Source organism: Carcharodon carcharias, assembly GCF_017639515.1.
Source record: "Carcharodon carcharias isolate sCarCar2 chromosome 35 unlocalized genomic scaffold, sCarCar2.pri SUPER_35_unloc_5, whole genome shotgun sequence".
NCBI classification, from domain to species: Eukaryota; Metazoa; Chordata; class Chondrichthyes; order Lamniformes; family Lamnidae; genus Carcharodon; species Carcharodon carcharias.
In genome coordinates this window covers 590,366-612,398 of record NW_024470721.1, presented here as the reverse complement: position 1 = coordinate 612,398, position 22,033 = coordinate 590,366, and the positions used below count along the sequence as shown (strand labels likewise).

The 22,033-nt window shown below is 63.3% G+C and overlaps 1 protein-coding gene across 3 annotated transcripts in view; it reads right to left on the bottom strand.

Moving 5' to 3' along the window:
• The window catches only part of LOC121274258 (SLIT-ROBO Rho GTPase-activating protein 3-like), a 282,583-nt gene that overhangs the window by 255,894 nt on the left and 4,656 nt on the right, over positions 1-22,033 (bottom strand). For all 3 annotated transcript variants that reach the window (XM_041181468.1, XM_041181470.1, XM_041181469.1), the window contains 2 exons: positions 9,537-9,732; positions 8,390-8,552 (listed from right to left, as the gene is read on the bottom strand). In XM_041181468.1, coding sequence (XP_041037402.1) covers positions 8,390-8,552; positions 9,537-9,732 — 359 coding nt within the window. The remainder of the gene's footprint in view (positions 1-8,389; positions 8,553-9,536; positions 9,733-22,033) is intronic.

Here is a 22,033-nt window from a genome sequence, read left to right as displayed (position 1 = left end):
TCACCGCCCAGAGTCAAGGTCACAGCCCAGAGTCAGGGTCACGGACCAGAGTCAGGGTCACCGCCCAGAGTCAGGGTCACCGCCCAGAGTCAGAGTCACCGCCCAGAGTCAGAGTCACCGCCCAGAGTCAGGGTCACCGCTCAGAGTCAGGGTCACCGCCCAGGGTCAGGGTCACTGGCCACAGTCAGGGTCACCGCCCAGAGTCACCACCCAGAGTCAGGGTCACCGCCCAGAGTCAGGGTCACCGCCCAGAGTCACCGCCCAGAGTCAGGGTCACCGCCCAGAGTCAGGGTCACGGCCCAGAGTCAGGGTCACGGCCCAGAGTCACCGCCCAGTGTCAGGGTCACCGCCCAGAGTCAGGGTCACTGCCCAGAGTCAGGGACACTGCCCAGAGTCAGAGTCACTGACCAGAGTCACTGCCCAGAGTCAGGGTCACTGCCCAGAGTCACTGCCCAGAGTCAGGGTCACTGCCCAGAGTCAGGGTCACTGCCCAGAGTCACCGCCCAGAGTCAGGGTCACTGCCCAGAGTCACTGCCCAGAGTCACTGCCCAGAGTCAGGGTCACTGCCCAGAGCCACTGCCCAGAGTCAGGGTCACTGCCCAGAGTCACCGCCCAGAGTCAGGGTCACCGCGCAGAGTCAGGGTCACCGCCCAGAGTCAGGGTCACCGCCCAGAGTCAGGGTCACCGCCCAGAGTCAGGGTCACCTTCCAGAGTCAGGATCATGGCCCAGAGTCAGGGTCACGGCCCAGAGTCAGGGTCACAGCCCAGAGTCAGGGTCACCACCAAGAGTCAGGGTCACCACCCAGAGTCACCGGCCAGAGTCAGAGTCACGGCCCAGAGTCAGGGTCACCGCCCAGAGTCAAGTTCACCGCCCAGAGTCAGGGTCACCGCCCAGAGTCAGGGTCACCGCCCAGAGTCAGGGTCACGGCCCAGAGTCAGGGTCACGGCCCAGAGTCACCGCCCAGAGTCAGGGTCACCGCCCAGGGTCAGGGTCACCGCCCAGGGTCAGGGTCACCTTCCAGAGTCAGGGTCACGGCCCAGACTCAGGGTCACCGCCCAGAGTCAGGGTCACCGCCCAGAGTCAGGGTCACTGCCCAGAGTCAGGGTCAATGCCCAGAGTCAAGTTCACCGCCCAGAGTCAGGGTCACCGCCCAGAGTCAGGGTCACCGCCCAGAGTCACTGCCCAGAGTCAGGGTCACCGCCCAGAGTCAGGGTCACTGCCCAGAGTCAGGGACACCTCCCAGAGTCAGGGTCACCGCCCAGAGTCAGAGTCACTGCCCAGAGTCAGGGACACTGCCCAGAGTCACCGCCCAGAGTCAGGGTCACCGCGCAGAGTCACCGCCCAGAGTCAGGGTCACTGCCCAGAGTCACCACCCAGAGTCAGGGTCACTGCCCAGAGTCACCGCCCAGAGTCAGGGTCACGGCCCAGAGTCACCGCCCAGAGTCAGGGTCACGGCCCAGAGTCAGGGTCACGGCCCAGAGTCAGGGTCACGGCCCAGAGTCAGGGTCACCGCCCAGAGTCAGGGTCACCGCCCAGAGTCAGGGTCACCGCCCAGAGTCAGGGTCACTGCCCAGAGTCAGGGAACTGCCCAGAGTCACTGCTCAGAGTCAGAGTCACTGCCCAGAGTCAGGGAACTGCCCAGAGTCAGGGTCACTGCCCAGAGTCAGAGTCACTGCCCAGAGTCAGGGTCACCGCCCAGGGTCAGGGTCACCTTCCAGAGTCAGAGTCACAGCCCAGAGTCAGGGTCACCGCCCAGAGTCACCGCCCAGAGTCATGGTCACCGCCCAGAGTCAGGGTCACCGCCCAGAGACACTGCCCAGAGCCAGGGTCATTGCCCAGAGTCACTGCCCAGAGTCAGGGTCACTGCCCAGAGTCACCGGCCAGAGTCAGGGTCACTGCCCAGAGTCAGGGTCAATGCCCAGAGTCACCGCCCAGAGTCAGGGTCACTGCCCAGAGTCAGGGTCACCGCCCAGAGTCAGGGTCACTGCCCAGAGTCAGGGTCACCGCCCAGAGTCAGGGTCACCGCCCAGAGTCAGGGTCACTGCCCAGAGTCAGGGTCACCGACCAGAGTCAGGGTCACCGCCCAGAGTCAGGGTCAATGCCCAGAGTCAGGGTCACCGCCCAGAGTCAGGGTCACCGACCAGAGTCAGGGTCACCGCCCAGAGTCAGGGTCACTGCCCAGAGTCAGGGTGACCGCCCAGAGTCAGGGTCACCGCCTAGAGTCAGGGTCACCGCCCAGAGTCAAGGTCACCACCCAGAGTCAGGGTCACCGCCCAGAGACACTGCCCAGAGTCAGAGTCACTGCCCAGAGTCAGGGTCACTGCCCAGAGTCACTGCCCAGAGTCACCGTCCAGAGTAAGGGTCACTGCCCAGAGTCAGGGTCAATGCCCAGAGTCACCGCCCAGAGTCAGGGTCACTGCCCAGAGTCAGGGTCACCGCCCAGAGTCAGGGTCACCGCCCAGAGTCAGGGTCACTGCCCAGAGTCAGGGTCACCGCCCAGAGTCAGGGTCACCGCCCAGAGTCAGGGTCACCGCCCAGAGTCAGGGTCACTGCCCAGAGTCAGGGTGACCGCCCAGAGTCAGGGTCACCGCCCAGATTCAGGGTCACCGCCCAGAGTCAGAGTCAATGCCCAGAGTCAGGGTCACTGCCCAGAGTCAGGGTCACCGACCAGAGTCAGGGTCACCGACCAGAGTCAGGGTCACTGCCCAGAGTCAGGGTCATTGCCCAGAGTCAGGGTGACCGCCCAGAGTCAGGGTCACCGCCCAGAGTCAGGGTCACCGCCCAGAGTCACTGCCCAGAGTCAGGGTCACCGCCCAGAGTCACCGCCCAGAGTCAGGGTCACCGCCCAGAGTCAGGGTCACTGCCCAGAGTCAGGGTCACCGTCCAGAGTCAGGGTCACTGCCCAGAGTCAGGGTCACCGTCCAGAGTCAGGGTCACTGCCCAGAGTCACCGCCCAGAGTCAGGGTCGCCGACCAGAGTCAGGGTCACCGACCAGAGACAGGGTCACGGCCCAGAGTCACCGCCCAGAGTCAGAGTCACAGCCCAGAGTCAGGGTCACTGCCCAGCGTCAGGGTTACCGCCCAGAGTCAGGGTCACCGCCCAGAGTCAGTGTCACGGCCCAGAGTCAGGGTCACGGCCCAGAGTCAGGGTCACGGCCCAGAGTCAGGGTCACTGCCCAGAGTCACTGCCCAGAGTCAGGGTCACCGCCCAGAGTCAGGGTCACTGCCCTGAGTCACTGCCCAGAGTCAGGGTCACCGCCCAGAGTCACTGCCCAGAGTCACTGCCCAGAGTCAGAGTCACCGCCCAGAGTCAGGGTCACCGCCCAGAGTCAGGGTCACCGCCCAGAGTCACTGCCCAGAGTCAGGGTAACCGCCCAGAGTCAGGGTCACCGCCCAGAGTCAGGGTCACCGCCCAGAGTCAGGGTCACTGCCCAGAGTCAGGGTCACGGCCCAGAGTCAGGTTCACTGCCCAGAGTCAGGGTCACGGCCCAGAGTCAGGGTCACTGCCCAGAGTCAGGGTCACTGCCCAGAGTCAGGGTCACCGCCCAGAGTCAGGGTCACCGCCCAGAGTCAGGGTCAGCGCCCAGAGTCACCGCCCAGAGTCAGGGTCACTGCCAAGAGTCAGGGTCACCGCCCAGAGTCAAGGTCACCGCCCAGAGTCAGGGTCACTGCCCAGAGTCAGGGTCACGTCCAGAGACACCGCCCAGAGTCAGGGTCACTGCCCAGAGTCACCGCCCAGAGTCAGGGTCACTGCCCAGAGTCACCGCCCAGAGTCAGGGTCACCGCCCAGAGTCAGGGTCACTGCCCAGAGTCACTGCCCAGAGTCAGGGTCACTGCCCAGATTCAGGGTCAATGCCCAGAGTCACCGCCCAGAGTCAGGGTCACTGCCCAGAGTCAGGGTCACCGCCCAGAGTCAGGGTCACCGCCCAGAGTCAGGGTCACCACCCAGAGTCAGGGTCACTGCCCAGAGTCAGGGTCAATGCCCAGAGTCAGGGTCACCGCCCAGAGTCAGGGTCACCGCCCAGAGTCAGAGTCAATGCCCAGAGTCAGGGTCACTGCCCAGAGTCAGGGTCACCGACCAGAGTCAGGGTCACTGCCCACAGTCAGGGTCACTGCCCAGAGTCAGGGTCACCGCCCAGAGTCAGGGTCACCGCCCAGAGTCACCGCCCAGAGTCAGGGTCACCGCCCAGAGTCACCGCCCAGAGTCAGGGTCACCACCCAGAGTCAGGGTCACTGCCCAGAGTCAGGGTCACCGTCCAGAGTCAGGGTCACTGCCCAGAGTCAGGGTCACCGTCCAGAGTCAGGGTCACCGCCCAGAGTCACTGCCCAGAGTCAGGGTAACCGCCCAGAGTCAGGGTCACCGCCCAGAGTCAGGGTCACTGCCCAGAGTCAGGGTCACGGCCCAGAGTCAGGGTCACTGCCCAGAGTCAGGGTCACTGCCCAGAGTCAGGGTCACCGACCAGAGACAGGGTCACGGCCCAGAGTCACCGCCCAGAGTCAGAGTCACAGCCCAGAGTCAGGGTCACTGCCCAGCGTCAGGGTCACCGCCCAGAGTCAGGGTCACCGCCCAGAGTCAGTGTCACGGCCCAGAGTCAGGGTCACGGCCCAGAGTCAGGGTCACTGCCCAGAGTCACTGCCCAGAGCCAGGGTCACCGCCCAGAGTCAGGGTCACTGCCCTGAGTCACTGCCCAGAGTCAGGGTCATGGCCCAGAGTCAGGGTCACTGCCCAGAGTCAGGGTCACTGCCCAGAGTCAGGGTCACCGCCCAGAGTCACCGCCCAGAGTCAGGGTCAGCGCCCAGAGTCACCGCCCAGAGTCAGGGTCACTGCCCAGAGACAGGGTCACCGCCCAGGGTCAGGGTCACTGCCCACAGTCAGGGTCACCGCCCAGAGTCACTGCCAAGAGTCAGGGTCACCGCCCAGAGTCAGGGTCACCGCCCAGAGTCAGGGTCACCGCCCAGAGTCAGGGTCACTGCCCAGAGTCAGGGTCACTGCCCAGAGTCAGGGTCACCGCCCAGATTCAGGGTCACCGCCCAGAGTCAGAGTCAATGCCCAGAGTCAGGGTCACTGCCCAGAGTCAGGGTCACCGACCAGAGTCAGGGTCACCGACCAGAGTCAGGGTCACTGCCCAGAGTCAGGGTCATTGCCCAGAGTCAGGGTGACCGCCCAGAGTCAGGGTCACCGCCCAGAGTCAGGGTCACCGCCCAGAGTCACTGCCCAGAGTCAGGGTCACCGCCCAGAGTCACCGCCCAGAGTCAGGGTCACCGCCCAGAGTCAGGGTCACTGCCCAGAGTCAGGGTCACCGTCCAGAGTCAGGGTCACTGCCCAGAGTCAGGGTCACCGTCCAGAGTCAGGGTCACTGCCCAGAGTCACCGCCCAGAGTCAGGGTCGCCGACCAGAGTCAGGGTCACCGACCAGAGACAGGGTCACGGCCCAGAGTCACCGCCCAGAGTCAGGGTCACCGCCCAGAGTCAGGGTCACCGCCCAGAGTCAGGGTCACTGCCCAGAGTCAGGGTCACGTCCAGAGACACCGCCCAGAGTCAGGGCCACTGCCCAGAGTCACCGCCCAGAGTCAGGGTCACCGCCCAGAGTCACCGCCCAGAGTCAGGGTCACTGCCCAGAGTCAGGGTCACCGCCCAGAGTCAGGGTCACCGCCCAGAGTCACTGCCCAGAGTCAGGGTCACTGCCCAGAGTCAGGGTCACCGCCCAGAGTCAGGGTGAAGGCCCAGAGTCAGGGTCACCGCCCAGAGTCAGGGTCACTGCCCAGAGTCCCCGCCCAGAGTCAGGGTCACCGCCCAGAGTCAGGGTCACCGCCCAGAGTCAGGGTCACCGCCCAGAGTCACCGCCCAGAGTCAGGGTCACCGCCCAGAGTCAGGGTCACTGCCCAGAGTCAGGGTCACCGCCCAGAGTCAGGGTCACCGCCCAGAGTCAGGGTCACTGCCCAGAGTCAGGGTCACTGCCCAGAGTCAGGGTCACTGCCCAGAGTCACCACCCAGAGTCAGGGTCACTGCCCAGAGTCACCGCCCAGAGTCAGGGTCACGGCCCAGAGTCACCGCCCAGAGTCAGGGTCACTGCCCAGATTCACCGCCCAGAGTCAGGGTCACTGCCCAGAGTCAGGGTCACTGCCCAGAGTCAGGATCACCGCCCAGAGTCACCGCCCAGAGTCAGGGTCACCGCCCAGAGTCAGGGTCACCGCCCAGAGTCAGGGTCACTGCCCAGATTCAGCGCCCAGAGTCAGGGTCACCGCCCAGAGTCACCGGCCTGAGTCAAGGTCACTGCCCAGAGTCAGGGTCACTGCCCAGAGTCAGGGTCACTGCCCACAGTCAGGGTCACCGCCCAGAGTCACTGCCCAGAGTCAGGGTCACCGCCCAGTGTCAGGGTCACTGCCCAGAGTCAGGGTCACCGCCCAGAGTCACCGACCAGAGTCAGGGTCACCGCCCAGAGTCAGGGTCACCGCCCAGAGTCAGAGTCACCGCCCAGAGTCAGAGTCACCGCCCAGAGTCAGGGTCACCGCCCAGAGTCAGGGTCACGGCCCAGAGTCAGGGTCACCGCCTAGAGTCAGGGTCACGGCCCAGAGTCAGGGTCACCGCCCAGAGTCAGGGTCACCGCCCAGAGTCAGGGTCACCGCCCAGAGTCACTGCCCAGAGTCAGGGTCACCGCCCAGAGTCAGGGTCACCGCCCAGAATCACCGCCCAGAGTCAGGGTCACCGCCCAGAGTCACTGCCCAGAGTCAAAGTCACTGCCCAGAGTCAGGGTCACTGCCCAGAGTCAGGGTCACTGCCAAGAGTCACCGCCCAGAGTCAGGGTCACTGCCCAGAGTCAGGGTCACCGCCCAGGGTCAGGGTCACCGCGAAGAGTCAGGTTCACTGCCAAGAGTCACCGCCCAGAGTCAGGGTCACTGCCCAGAGTCAGGGTCACTGCCCAGAGTCAGGGTCACTGCCCAGAGTCAGGGTCACCGCCAAGCGTCACTGCCCAGAGTCAGGGTCACTGCCAAGAGTCACCGCCCAGAGTCAGGGTCACTGCCCAGAGTCAGGGTCACTGCCCAGAGTCAGGGTCACCGCCAAGCGTCACTGCCCAGAGTCAGGGTCACCGCCCAGAGTCAGGGTCACCGCCCAGAGTCAGGGTCACTGCCCAGAGTCAGGGTCACCACCCAGCGTCACTGCCCAGATTCACCGCCCAGAGTCAGGGTCACCGCCCAGAGTCAGGGTCACCGCCCAGAGTCAGGGTCACCGCCCAGAGACAATACCCAGAGTCAGGGTCACTGCCCAGAGTCACCTCCCAGAGTCAGGGTCACTGCCCAGAGTCAGGGTCACCGCCCAGAGTCACTGTCCAGAGTCAGGGTCACTGCCCAGAGTCAGGGTCACCGCCCAGAGTCAGGGTCACTGCCCAGAGTCACTGCCCAGAGTCAGGGTCACCGACCAGCGTCAGAGAGGGGAGACAGTTCGTTGCCGTGGGGAGACAGACTGTTGCCGTGGCGAGAAAGACGGTTGCCGGGGGAGACAGACGGTTGCCAGGGGAGACAGACGGTTGCCGGGGGTGACAGACGGTTGCCGTGGGGATACAGGCGGTTGCTGTGGGTAGACAGACTATTGCCGTGTGAAGTCAGACTGTTGTCGTGGGGAGACAGACTGTTGCCGTGGGGAGACAGACTGTTGCCGTGGGGAGACAGACTGTTGCCGTGTGAAGTCAGACTGTTGCCGTGGGGAAGCGGACTGTTGCCGTGGGGAGACAGACTGTTGCCGTGGGGAGACAGACTGTTGCCGCGTGGAGACAGACGACTGCTGTGGGAAGACAGATGGTTGCCGGGGGAGACAGACGGTTGCTGTGGGGAGACAGACGGTTGCCGGGGGCGACAGACGGTTGCTGTGGGGAGACAGACGGTTGCTGGAGGAGACAGACGGCTGCCGTGGGAAGACAGACTGTTGCCGTGGGGAGACAAGACACTTGCTGTGGGGAGACAGGCGGTTGCCGTGGGGAGACAGACGGTTGCCGTGGGGAGACAGACTGTTGCCGTGGGGAGACAGACTGTTGCCGTGGGAAGACAGACGGCTGCCATGGGAAGACAGATGGTAGCTGGGGGAGACAGACGGTTGCCAGGGGAGTCAGACGGTTGCCGGGGGAGACAGACGGTTGCCGGGGGAGACAGACGGCCAGGAGCTGGGACACCAGATGATTTGCAGTGCGTCAGGGGGCTCCGATCAGAGCTGGGATCAGAGGAGGGGCAGTACCTGAGCCAGCGTAACACCAAGTCCCAGCAGGGAGGGGAAGCTGTGTAACACACCATCCAAACGCCTAAACACCCACGTCAGTGAGAAAGCACAGACGCATTATTGAGCCAACTGATTGGGGAAGCCGCAGGAGAGGGACAGAGAGAATCCACATAAGCGTTACCTTCTTGGACAGTCGACTAACGTCCTCGCAGATGTGTGAGAGTCGCAGCACGATGTTGTTGCTGTAAATCTCACTCAGAGACACATGGTCCTTGCTCTCCTGCCGAGTCTGCTCCAGGATTAGGTACCAGCAGTTCACGGGAGAGAGCAGCTTCTGGTCCTTCCTGTCAGAACAAGCAAATCTCATTTATCCCATCCCAGGGAGGGAGACGTTACAGAATTCACGGTGCCTGAGAAACAGGAAAAACACATCCCATGGGGGGAAACATGGAGCGAGGGCGTACACCAGGACTATAGGTGTGTGTGTGTTACCCGTACCCCAGTGAGAGTCACTGTCTGTGGGACCCGTACCCCAGTGAGAGTCAGTGTGTGTGGGACCCGTACCCCAGTGAGAGTCAGTGTGTGTGGGACCCGTACACCAGTGAGAGTCAGTGTGTGTGTGACCCATACCCCAGTGAGAGTCAGTGTGTGTGTGTGGGACCCGTACCCCAGTGAGAGTCAGTGTGTGTGGGACCCGTACCCCAGTGAGAGTCAGTGTGTGTGGGACCCGTACCCCAGTGAGAGTCAGTGTGTGAACGTGAGTAACTACGTAGTTCCAGATGGGGATAAGAATCATTGTCTGTGAAATTAAGATGTCATTTCTACAGAGTCAGCTTCAAATCCCCAGCACTGCATAGAAAATCAATCAGATTTAATTTAATAAAGTGCTCACTAGGGACGTTCATTCATCACTGATCACTTTCCAACAAATTCAAAGAAACTGGTGATCAATATAATTCATGTCAGAGCCAGGCTCAAAACCAGGATGGACCTGTCCTGGGAGTGTTTGATGGGGACGATGTAGAGGGAGATTTACTCTGTATCTAACCCCGTGCTGTACCTGTCCTGGGAGTGTTTGATGGGGACGGTGTAGAGGGAGCTTTACTCTGTATCTAACCCCGTGCTGTACCTGTCCTGGGAGTGTTTGATGGGGACAGTGTAGAGGGAGATTTACTCTGTATCTAACCCCGTGCTGTACCTGTCCTGGGAGTGTTTGATGGGGACAGTGTAGAGAGAGCTTTACTCTGTATCTAACCCCGTTCTGTACCTGTCCTGGGAGTGTTTGATGGGGACGGTGCAGAGGGAGCGTTACTCTGTCTCTAACTGACCTGAATCCTTGCTGCTCCTTGGCGTTGCGAATCTTGGATGAGAAACGCTCCGCGAGCTTGTCCAGCCCCCGGGAATACTCGACTTCGATCTCAGCCTTTCTGCGGAAGAACTCGGACAGATCCTGCAGACACTGACTTCGGAGTTCCACCTGCGAGTCCAGGCATTTCATCTGGTCAGTTAACTGGCCACGGATCTCTGTGGGAATAGCAACCGGCACACCCTTAGAGCAAGAACAGCCCCCTCCCAACTTTCAAAACTCCCTCACAGGAGCATCAGTCTGACCCTTGACCACACAGGGACACACCAGTGATAGGGGACTGTATGCTCAGAGAGGTGGATTTTTAGGAGCCAGAGAGAGAGGGAGAAAGAGAGAGAGGCATAGAGAGAGAGAGAGAAACAGAGAGAGAGAGAGAGAGACAGAGAGAGAGAGACAGAGACAGAGAGAGAGAGAGAGAGAGAGAGAGAGACAGAGAGAGACAGAGAGAGAGAGACAGAGAGAGAGAGAGAGACAGAGAGAGAGAGAGACAGAGAGAGTGAGATGGGGAGAGGTGGAGAGGTTTAGGAGGGAATTCCAGAGCTCAGGGCCCCCCCCAGGGAGCTGAAGGCCCGGCCGCCAATGGTGGAGCGATGGGAATCGGGGGATGGTCAAGAGGCCGGAATTGGAGGATCGCAGAGATCTCTGAGGGTTGTATGAGAGTTACAGAGATAGGGAGGGTTGTAGCGGCTGGAGGAGGTTACAGAGATAGGGAGGGGTGGAGGGGCTGGAGGAGGTTACAGAGATAGGGAGGGGTGTATGCGCTGGAGGAGGTTACAGAGATAGGGAGGTTTGTAGGGGCTGGAGGAGGTTACAGGGATAGGGAGGTGTGTAGGGGCTGGAGGAGGTTAAAGAGATAGGGAGGAGGAGAGGCTGAAGGAGGTTACATAGATAGAGTGGGTTGTAGGGGCTGGAGGAGGTTACAGAGATAGGGAGGGGTGTAGGGGCTGGAGCAGGTTACAGAGATAGGGAGGGTTGTAGGGGCTGGAGGAGATTACAGAGAAAGGGAGGGGTGTAGGGGCTGGAGGAGGTTACAGAGATAGGGAGGATTGTGGGAGCTGGAGGAGGTTGCAGAGATAGGGAGGGTTGTAGGGGCTGGAGGAGGTTACAGAGATAGGGAGGGGTGTATGGGCTGGAGGAGGTTACAGAGAAAGGGAGGGGTGTAGGGGCTGGAGGAGGTTACAGAGATAGGGAGGTGTGTAGGGGCTGGAGGAGGTTACAGAGATAGGGAGAGGAGGTGCTGGTGGAGGTTACAGAGATAGGGAGGGTTGTAGGAGCTGGAGGAGGTTACAGAGATAGGGAGGGGTGTAGGGGCTGGAGGATGTTACAGAGATAGGGAGGCTTGTAGGGGCTGGAGGAGGTTACAGAGATAGGGAGGGGTGTAGGGGCTGGAGGAGGTTACAAACATAGGGACGGGGTAGGTGCTGGAGGAGGTTACAGAGATAGGGAGGGTTGTAGGGGCTGAAGGAGGTTTCAGAGATAGGGAGGGGTGTAGGGGCTGGAGGAGGTTACAGAGATAGGGAGGGTTGTAGGGGCTGAAGGAGGTTTCAGAGATAGGGAGGGGTGTAGGGGCTGGAGGAGGTTACAGAGATAGGGAGGGCTGTAGGGGCTGGAGGAGGTTGCAGAGATAGGGAGGAGGAGGGGCTGGAGCAGGTTACAGAGATAGGGAGGAGGAGGGACTGGAGGAGGTTACAGAGATAGGGAGGAGGAGGGACTGGAGGAGGTTACAGAGATAGGGAGGAGGAGGGGCTGGAGGAGGTTACAGAGATAGGGAGGAAGAGGGACTGGAGGAGGTTACAGAGATAGGGAGGAGGAGGGACTATAGGAGGTTACAGAGATAGGGAGGAGGAGGGGCTGGAGGAGGTTACAGAGATAGGGAGAGGTGTAGGGGCTGGAGGAGGTTACAGAGATAGGGAGGCGGAGGGGCTGGAGGAGGTTACAGAGATAGGGAGAGGTGTAGGGGCTGGAGGAGGTTACAGAGATAGGGAGGGTTGTAGGGGCTGGAGGAGGTTGCAGAGATAGGGAGGAGGAGGGGCTGGAGCAGGTTACAGAGATAGGGAGGAGGAGGGACTATAGGAGGTTACAGAGATAGGGAGGAGGAGGGGCTGGAGGAGGTTACAGAGATAGGGAGGAGGAGGGACTATAGGAGGTTACAGTGATAGGGAGGAGGAGGGGCTGGAGGAGGTTACAGAGATAGGGAGAAGGAGGAGGGGCTGGAGGAGTTTACAGAGATAGGGAGGAGGAGGGGCTGGAGGAGGTTACAGAGATAGGGAGGAGGAGGGGCTGGAGGAGGTTACAGAGATAGGGAGGAGGCGGGGCTGGAGGAGGTTACAGAGATAGGGAGGAGGCGGGGCTGGAGGAGGTTACAGAGTTAGGGAGGGGTGTACGGGCTGGAGGAGGTTACAGAGATAGGGAGGGTTGTAGGGGCTGGAGGAGGTTGCAGAGATAGGGAGGGTTGTAGGGGCTGGAGGAGGTTACAGAGTTAGGGAGGGGTGTACGGGCTGGAGGAGGTTACAGAGATAGGGAGGGGTGTAGGGGCTGGAGGAGGTTACAGAGATAGGGAGGGTTGTAGGGGCTGGAGGAGGTTACAGAGAGAGGGAGGGGTGTAGGGGCTGGAGGAGGTTACAGAGATAGGGAGGGGTGTAGGGGCTGGAGGAGGTTACAGAGATAGGGAGGGGTGTAGGGGCTGGAAGAGGTTACAGAGATGGGGAGAGGAGGGGCTGGAGGAGGTTACAGAGATAGGGAGGAGGAGGGGCTGGAGCAGGTTACAGAGATAGGGAGGAGGAGGGGCTGGTGGAGGTTACAGAGATAGGGAGGGGTGTAGGGGCTGGAGGAGGTTACAGAGATAGGGAGGGGTGTAGGGGCTGGAAGAGGTTACAGAGATGGGGAGAGGAGGGGCTGGAGGAGGTTACAGAGATAGGGAGGAGGAGGGGCTGGAGCAGGTTACAGAGATAGGGAGGAGGAGGGGCTGGTGGAGGTTACAGAGATAGGGAGGAGGAGGGGCTGGACGAGGGCGATGGAGGAACTTGAAACCAAGGATTAGCTTTTGGAGATGACGATTTAGAGGTCAGTGACGGTCAGTGATGGTCAGTGATGGTCAGTGATGGTCAGTGACGGTCAGAGATCGTCTGTGACGGTCAGTGATGGTCAGTGACGGCCTGTGATGGTCTGTGACGGTCAGTGATGGTCAGTGATGCTCCATGACGGTCAGTGATGGTCAGTGATGGTCCGTGACGGTCCGTGATGGTCAGTGAAGGTCAGTGATGTTCTGTGATGGTCAGTGACGGTCAGTGATGGTCTGTGATGTTCAGTGACGGTCAGTGATGTTCAGTGATGGTCAGTGATGCTCCGTGACGGTCAGTGACGGTCAGTGATGGTCCGTGATGGTCAGTGATGGTCAGTGATGCTCCGTGATGGTCAGTGACGGTCAGTGACGGTCCTTGATGGTCAGTGATGGTCAGTGATGGTCAGTGATGGTCAGTGACAGTCAGTGATGGTCAGTGACGGTCAGTGATGCTCACTGATGGCCAGTGATGGTCAGAGTTGGTAAGTGATGGTCAGTGATGATCAGTGTTGATAAGTGATGGTCAGTGATGGTCAGTGTTGGTAACTGATGGCCAGTGATGGTCAGAGTTGGTAAGTGATGGTCAGTGATGATCAGTGTTGATAAGTGATGGTCAGTGATGGTCAGTGATGGTCAGTGTTGGTAACTGATGGCCAGTGATGGTCAGAGTTGGTAACTGATGGTCAGTGATGATCAGTGTTGATAAGTGATGGTCAGTGATGGTCAGTGTTGGTAACTGATGGTCAGTGATGGTCAGGGTTGGTATGTGATGGTCAGTGATGGTCAGTGACGGTCAGTGATGGTCAGAGTTGGTAAGTGACGGTCAGTGATGGTCAGTGTTGGTCAGTGACGGTCAGTGATGGTCAGTGATGGTCAGTGATGGTCAGTGATGGTCAGTGTTGGTAACTGATGGTCAGTGATGGTCAGTGAAGGTCAGGGTTGGTAAGTGATGGTCAGTGACGGTCAGTGATGGTCAGAGTTGGTAAGTGACGGTCAGTGATGGTCAGAGTTGGTAAGTGACGGTCAGTGATGGTCAGTGATGGTCAGTGATGGTCAGTGATGGTCAGAGTTGGTAAGTGACGGTCAGTGATGGTCAGTGACGGTCAGTGATGGTCAGTGATGGTCAGAGTTGGTAAGTGACGGTCAGTGATGGTCAGTGATGGTCAGTGACGGTCAGTGATGGTCAGTGACGGTCAGTGATGGTCAGTGATGGTCAGTGATGCTCCGTGATGGTCAGTGACGGTCCTTGATGGTCAGTGATGGTCAGTGACGGTCAGTGATGATCAGTGATGGTCAGTGACGGTCAGTGATGGTCTGTGACGGTCAGTGATGGTCAGTGATGGTCAGTGACAGTCAGTGACAGTCAGTGATGGTCAGTGATGGTCAGTGACGGTCAGTGATGCTCACTGATGGCCAGTGATGATCAGTGTTGATAAGTGATGGTCAGTGATGGTCAGTATTGGTAACTGATGGTCACTGATGGTCAGTGATGGTCAGGGTTGGTATGTGACGGTCAGTGACGGTCAGAGTTGGTAGGTGACGGTCAGGGTTGGTAAGTGACGGTCAGTGATGGTCAGAGTTGGTAAGTGACGGTCAGTGATGGTCAGTGATGGTCAGTGAAGGTCAGGGTTGGTAAGTGACGGTCAGTGATGGTCAGTGATGGTCAGTGATGGTCAGGGTTGGTATGTGACGGTCAGTGATGGTCAGTGATGGTCAGTGATGGTCAGAGTTGGTAAGTGACGGTCAGTGTTGGTCAGTGATGGTCAGTGATGGTCAGAGTTGGTAAGTGACGGTCAGTGATGGTCAGTAACGGTCAGTGATGGTCAGAGTTGGTAATTGACGGTCAGTGATGGTCAGTGACGGTCAGTGATGGTCAGAGTTGGTAAGTGACGGTCAGTGATGGTCAGAGTTGGTAAGTGACGGTCAGTGATGGTCAGTGATGATCAGTGACGGTCAGTGATGGTCAGAGTTGGTAAGTGACGGTCAGTGATGGTCAGTGACGGTCAGTGACGGTCAGAGTTGGTAAGTGACGGTCAGGGTTGGTAAGTGACGGTCAGTGATGGTCAGTGACGGTCAGAGTTGGTAAGTGACGGTCAGTGATGGTCAGTGACGGTCAGTGACGGTCAGAGTTGGTAAGTGACGGTCAGTGATGGTCAGTGATGGTCAGTGACGGTCAGTGATGGTCAGTGTTGGTAAGTGACGGTCAGTGATGGTCAGTGACGGTCAGTGATGGTCAGAGTTGGTATGTGATGGTCAGTGACGGTCAGTGATGGTCAGAGTTGGTAAGTGACGGTCAGTGATGGTCAGTGACGGTCAGTGATGGTTGGGGAAGGGAGGCTGTATTGGTGGGTGAACAGGACCTGATGTGATTTTGGACACTGGGGCTGATGATACGGACTGCAGTTAGACCGGCGAGCTCGAGGCCTGGTCACCCAGAGGTTGGAATTGAAGGTGAGTCAATGGAAACTCAGGAGATTCCAGCCCTGCTGGGTTTCTCTGTCTCTCACCAGGATCCTGTCTGACCCTCCCTCCGCACAGCTGTAACTCTCAAAGGGTCAGTATGTCCAGAGCCCCGGCACAGCCAATCCCACACCCCCCTACACCCCTCGCTCCACCTCCCTAAACCCTCCACCTCCACACCCCCCAAAACACCACCCCACACACCCCACCCCCCTACACCCCTCGCTCCACCTCCCTAAACCCTCCACCCCCACACCCCCCAAAACCCCACCCCACACCCCCCACCCCACACCCCCTACACGCCCCACCCCACACCCCCCTACACCCCCCGCTCCACCTCCCTACACCCTCCACCCCCACATCCCCCAAAACCCCACCCCACACCCCCCACCCCACCCCACACCCCCCTACACCCCTCGCTCCACCTCCCTAAACCCTCCACCCCCACACCCCCCAAAACACCACCCCACACACCCCACCCCCCTACACCCCTCGCTCCACCTCCCTAAACCCTCCACCCCCACACCCCCCAAAACCCCACCCCACACCCCCCACCCCACCCCACACCCCCCTACACCCCTCGCTCCACCTCCCTAAACCCTCCACCCCCACACCCCCCAAAACCCCACCCCACCCTACACACCCAACCCCACACCCCCGTACAACCCCCACCCCACACCCCCCTACACCCTCGCTCCACCTCCCTACACCCTCCACCCCCACACCCCCCAAAACCCCACCCCACCGCACACACCCAACCCCACACCCCCCACCCCCCCACACCATCCATCCCCACACCCCCCAAAACCCCACCCCACCCCACACCCCCACCCCCCCACACCCTCCACCCCCACACCCCCCAAAACCCCACCCCACCCCACACCCCCCACCCCACACCCCCCTACACCCCTCGCTCCACCTCCCTAAACCCTCCACCCCCACACCCCCCAAAACCCCACCCCACCGCACACACCCAACCCCACACCCCCCTACACCCTCCACCCCCACACACCCTCCACCCCCCACCCCACACCCCCCTACACCCCCGCTCCACCTCCCTAAACCCTCCACCCCCACACCCCCCAAAACCCCACCCCACCCTACACCCCCCACCCCACACCCCCCTACACCCCCGCTCCACCTCCCTACACCCTCCACCCCCACATCCCCCAAAACCCCACCCCACACCCCCCACCCCACCCCACACCCCCCTACACCCCTCGCTCCACCTCCCTAAACCCTCCACCCCCACACCCCCCAAAACCCCACCCCACCCTACACACCCAACCCCACACCCCCCTACAACCCCCACCCCACACCCCCCTACACCCCCGCTCCACCTCCCTACACCCTCCACCCCCACACCCCCCAAAACCCCACCCCACCGCACACACCCAACCCCACACCCCCCCACACCCTCCACCCCCACACCCCCCAAAACCCCACACCACCGCACACACCCAACCCCACACCCCCCACCCCCCCACACCATCCATCCCCACACCCCCCAAAACCCCACCCCACCCCACACCCCCCACCCCCCCACACCCTCCACCCCCACACCCCCAAAACCCCACCCCACCCCACACCCCCCACCCCACACCCCCCCTACACCCTCCACCCCCACACACCCCTACACCCCCCACCCCACACGCCCCAACACCCTCCACCCCCACACACCCCTACACCCCCCACCCCACACCCCCCTACACCCCTCGCTCCACCTCCCTAAACCCTCCACCCCCACACCCCCCAAAACACCACCCCACCGCACACACCCAACCCCACACCCCCCCACACCCTCCACCCCCCACACCCCCCAAAACCCCACCCCACCCCACACCCCCCACCCCCCCACACCCTCCACCCCCCACACCCCCCAAAACCCCACCCCACCCCACACCCCCCACCCCCCCACACCCTCCACCCCCACACCCCCCAAAACCCCACCCCACCCCACACCCCCCACCCCACACCCCCCCTACACCCTCCACCCCCACACACCCCTACACCCCCCACCCCACACCCCCCCTACACCCTCCACCCCCACACACCCCTACACCCCCCACCCCACACCCCCAACACCCTCCACCCCCACACGCCCCAACACCCTCCACCCCCACACACCCCTACACCCCCCACCCCACACCCCCCTACACCCCTCGCTCCACCTCCCTAAACCCTCCACCCCCACACCCACCAAAACCCCACCCCACCGCACACACCCAACCCCACACCCCCCCACACCCTCCACCCCCCACCCCACACCCCCCACCCCACACCCCCCACCCCACACCCCCCACCCCCCCACACCCCCCAAAACCCCACCCCACCCTACACACCCAACCCCACACCCCCCCACACCCTCCATCCCCACACCCCCCAAAACCCCACCCCACCCCACACCCCCCACCCCACACCCGCCCTACACCCCCCACCCCACACGCCCCCACACCCCCCACCCCCACACCCTCCACCCCACACCGCCCAAAACCCCACCCCACCCTACACACCCAACCCCACACCCCCCCACACCCTCCACCCCCACACCCCCCAAAACCCCACCCCACCCCACACCCCCCACCCCACACCCCCCCTACACCCTCCACCCCCACACACCCCTACACCCCCCACCCCACACGCCCCAACACCCTCCACCCCCACACACCCCTACACCCTCCACCCCACACCCCCCCTACACCCTCCACCCCCACACCCCCCTACACCCCCCACCCCCACACCCCCCTACACCCTCCACCCCCACACACCCCTACACCCTCCACCCCCACACACCCCTACACCCCCCACCCCACATGCCCCAACACCCTCCACCCCCACACACCCCTACACCCTCCACCCCACACCCCCCCTACACCCTCCACCCCCACACCCCCCTACACCCCCCACCCCACACCCCCCTACACCCTCCACCCCCACACACCCCTACACCCTCCACCCCCACACCCCCCAAAACCCCACCCCACCCCACACCCCCCTACACCCTCCACCCCAACACACCCCTACACCCCCACCCCACACCCCTACACCCGCCACCCCCACACCCCCCAAAACCCCACCCCACCCCACACCCCCCACCCCCACACCCCGCCTACACCCTCCACCCCCACACACCCCTACACCCCCCACCCCACACGCCCCAACACCCTCCACCCCCACACACCCCTACACCCTCCACCCCACACCCCCCCTACACCCTCCACCCCCACACCCCCCTACACCCTCCACCCCCACACACCCCTACACCCTCCACCCCCACACCCCCCTACACCCTCCACCCCCACACACCCCTACACCCTCCACCCCCACACACCCCTACACCCTCCACCCCCACACCCCCCAAAACCCCACCCCACCCCACACCCCCCTACACCCTCCACCCCAACACACCCCTACACCCCCACCCCACACCCCTACACCCGCCACCCCCACAACCCCCTACACCCCCCACCCCCACACACACCTACACCCCCCACCCCACACCCCCCTACACCCCCCACCCCCACACACCCCTACACCCCCCACCCCCACACACCCCTACACCCCCCACCCCCACACACCCCTACACCCCCCACCCACACACACCCCTACACCCCCCACCCCCACACACCCCTACACCCCCCACCCCCACACACCCCTACACCCCCCACCCCCACACACACCTACACCCCCCACCCCACACCCCCCTACACCCCCCACCCCCACACACCCCTACACCCCCCACCCCCACACACCCCTACACCCCCCACCCCCACACACCCCTACACCCCCCACCCACTACACCCCCCACCCCACCCCACCCCACACCCCCCACCCCACACCCCCCCTACACCCTCCACCCCCACACCCCCCTACACCCTCCACCCCCACACACCCCTACACCCTCCACCCCCACACCCCCCTACACCCTCCACCCCCACACACCCCTACACCCTCCACCCCCACACACCCCTACACCCTCCACCCCCACACCCCCCAAAACCCCACCCCACCCCACACCCCCCTACACCCTCCACCCCCACACACCCCTACACCCCCACCCCACACCCCTACACCCGCCACCCCACAACCCCCTACACCCCCCACCCCCACACACACCTACACCCCCCACCCCACACCCCCATACACCCCCCACCCCACACCCCCCCTACACCCTCCACCCCCACACACCCCTACACCCTCCACCCCCACACACCCCTACACCCCCAACCCACACACCCCTACACCCCCCACCCCACACCCCCCTACACCCTCCACCCCCACACACCCCTACACCCTCCACCCCACACCCCCCCTACACCCTCCACCCCCACACACCCCTACACCCTCCACCCCCACACACCCCTACACACTCCACCCCCTCACACACCTACACCCCTCAACCCACACCCCCCCTACACCCTCCACGCCCACACACCACTACACCCCCCACCCCACACCCCCCTACACCCTCCACCCCCACACACCCCTACACCCCCCACCCCCACACACCCCCCACCCCACACACCCCACCCCACACCCCCCCTACACCCCCCACCCCACACCCCCCCCTACACCCCCCACCCCACACCCCCCTACACCCTCCACCCCCACACACCCCTACACCCCCCACCCCCACACACCCCCCACCCCACACCCCCCACCCCACACCCCCCCTACACCCTCCACCCCCACACACCCCTACACCCCTCAACCCACACCCCCCCTACACCCTCCACGCCCACACACCCCTACACCCCCCATCCCACACCCCCCCTACACCCTCCACCCCCACACCCGCCACCCCCACACCCCCCCTACACCCCCCACCCCACACCCCCCCTACACCCTCCACCCCCACACACCCCTACACCCCCCATCCCACACCCCCCCACACCCTCCACCCCCACACCCGCCACCCCCACACCCCCCCTACACCCTCCACCCCACACACCCCTACACCCCCCACCCCACACCCCCCTACACCCTCCACCCCCACACCCCCCTACACCCCCCACCCCACACACCCCCTACACCCCCCACCCCACACCCCCCCTACACCCTCCACCCCCACACACCCCTACACCCTCCACCCCCACACACCCCTACACCCTCCACCCCCACACACCCCTACACCCCCCACCCCCACACCCCCCCTACACCCTCCACCCCCACAAACCCCTACACCCCCCACCCCACACACCCCTACACCCTCCACCCCCACACACCCCTACACCCCCCACCCCCACACCCCCCTACACCCTCCACCCCCACACACCCCTACACCCTCCAAGCCACACACCCCTACACCCCCCACCCCACACCCCCCCTACACCCTCCACCCCCACACCCCCCTACACACCCCACCCCACAACCCCCGACACCCCCACCCCCACACCCCACGACAACCCCTCCAGCCCCTACACCCTTCCCCACCCCTCCACCCCCTACACCCCCACCCCTCCACGCCCTAGCCCCCCACCCCCTACACCCCCAACCCCTACACCCCGCACCTCCCACCCCCTTACACCCTCCCACCCCCCAAAACCCCATCCCACACCCCCTACAACCCGCACCCCACAACAGCCCTACACCCTCCACTCCCACCCCCCCACCCCTACACCCCACACGCTCACCCCCCCCCCACCCCGCCCCCACCCCCACAGCGTGCTGATTTAAACAGCATTTTCACGCACGACAAGGAGTTAGGGCAGGAGTTTGTGAAACAAATCGTCAATGTAGGAAGACACTACAGCTTCCTGGGCCTACAGCCCAATACTGTCACCACGAGGTGCACAGAGACTGTCACTAGCCAAATATCTCCAGTCTCCACGTCAACGAACCAGAGGATCAAACAATCCCATGGCCCACGGGGCAGTGACACGAGGGGGAGGGGCAGGGACACCAGGGGGAGGGGCAGTGACACGAGGGGGAGGGGCAGGGACACCGGGGGGAGGGGCAGTGACACCGGGGGGAGGGGCAGTGACACCAGGGGGAGGGGCAGGGACACCAGGGGGAGGGGGAGGGGCAGGGACACCGGGGGGAGGGGCAGGGACACCAGGGGGAGGGGCAGTGACACCAGGGGGAGGGGCAGGGACACCGGGGGGAGGGGCAGGGACCCAGGGGGAGGGGCAGTGACACCGTGGGGAGGGGCAGGGGCACCGGGGGGAGGGGCAGGGACACCGGGGGGAGGGGCAGGGACCCCGGGGGGAGGGACACCAGGGGGAGGGGCAGGGACACCAGGGGGAGGGGCAGGGACACCAGGGGGAGGGGCAGGGACACCAGGGGGAGGGGCAGGGACCCCGGGGGGAGGGACACCAGGGGGAGGGGCAGTGACACCGGGGGGAGGGGCAGGGGGAGGGGCAGGGGCAGGGACACCAGGGGGAGGGGCAGGGGCAGGGACACCAGGAGGAGGGGCAGGGACACCAGGGGGAGGGGCAGTGACACCGGGGGGAGGGGCAGGGACACCAGGGGGAGGGGCAGTGACACCAGGGGGAGGGGCAGTGATACCAGGGGGAGGGGCAGGGGCAGTGACACCGGGGGGAGGGGCAGTGACACCGGGGGGGAGGGGCAGTGACACCGGGGGGAGGGGCAGGGACACCAGGGGGAGGGGGAGGGGCAGGGTCACCGGGGGGAGGGGCAGTGACACCAGGGGGAGGGGCAGGGACACCAGGGGGAGGGGGAGGGGCAGGGTCACCGGGGGGAGGGGCAGTGACACCAGGGGGAGGGGCAGGGACACCAGGGGGAGGGGGAGGGGCAGGGACACCGGGGGGAGGGGCAGGGACACCAGGGGGAGGGGCAGTGACACCAGGGGGAGGGGCAGTGATGCCAGGGGGAGGGGCAGGGACACCAGGGGGAGGGGCAGTGACACCAGGGTGAGGGGCAGTGACACCGGGGGGAGGGGCAGTGACACCAGGGGGAGGGGCAGGGACCCAGGGGGA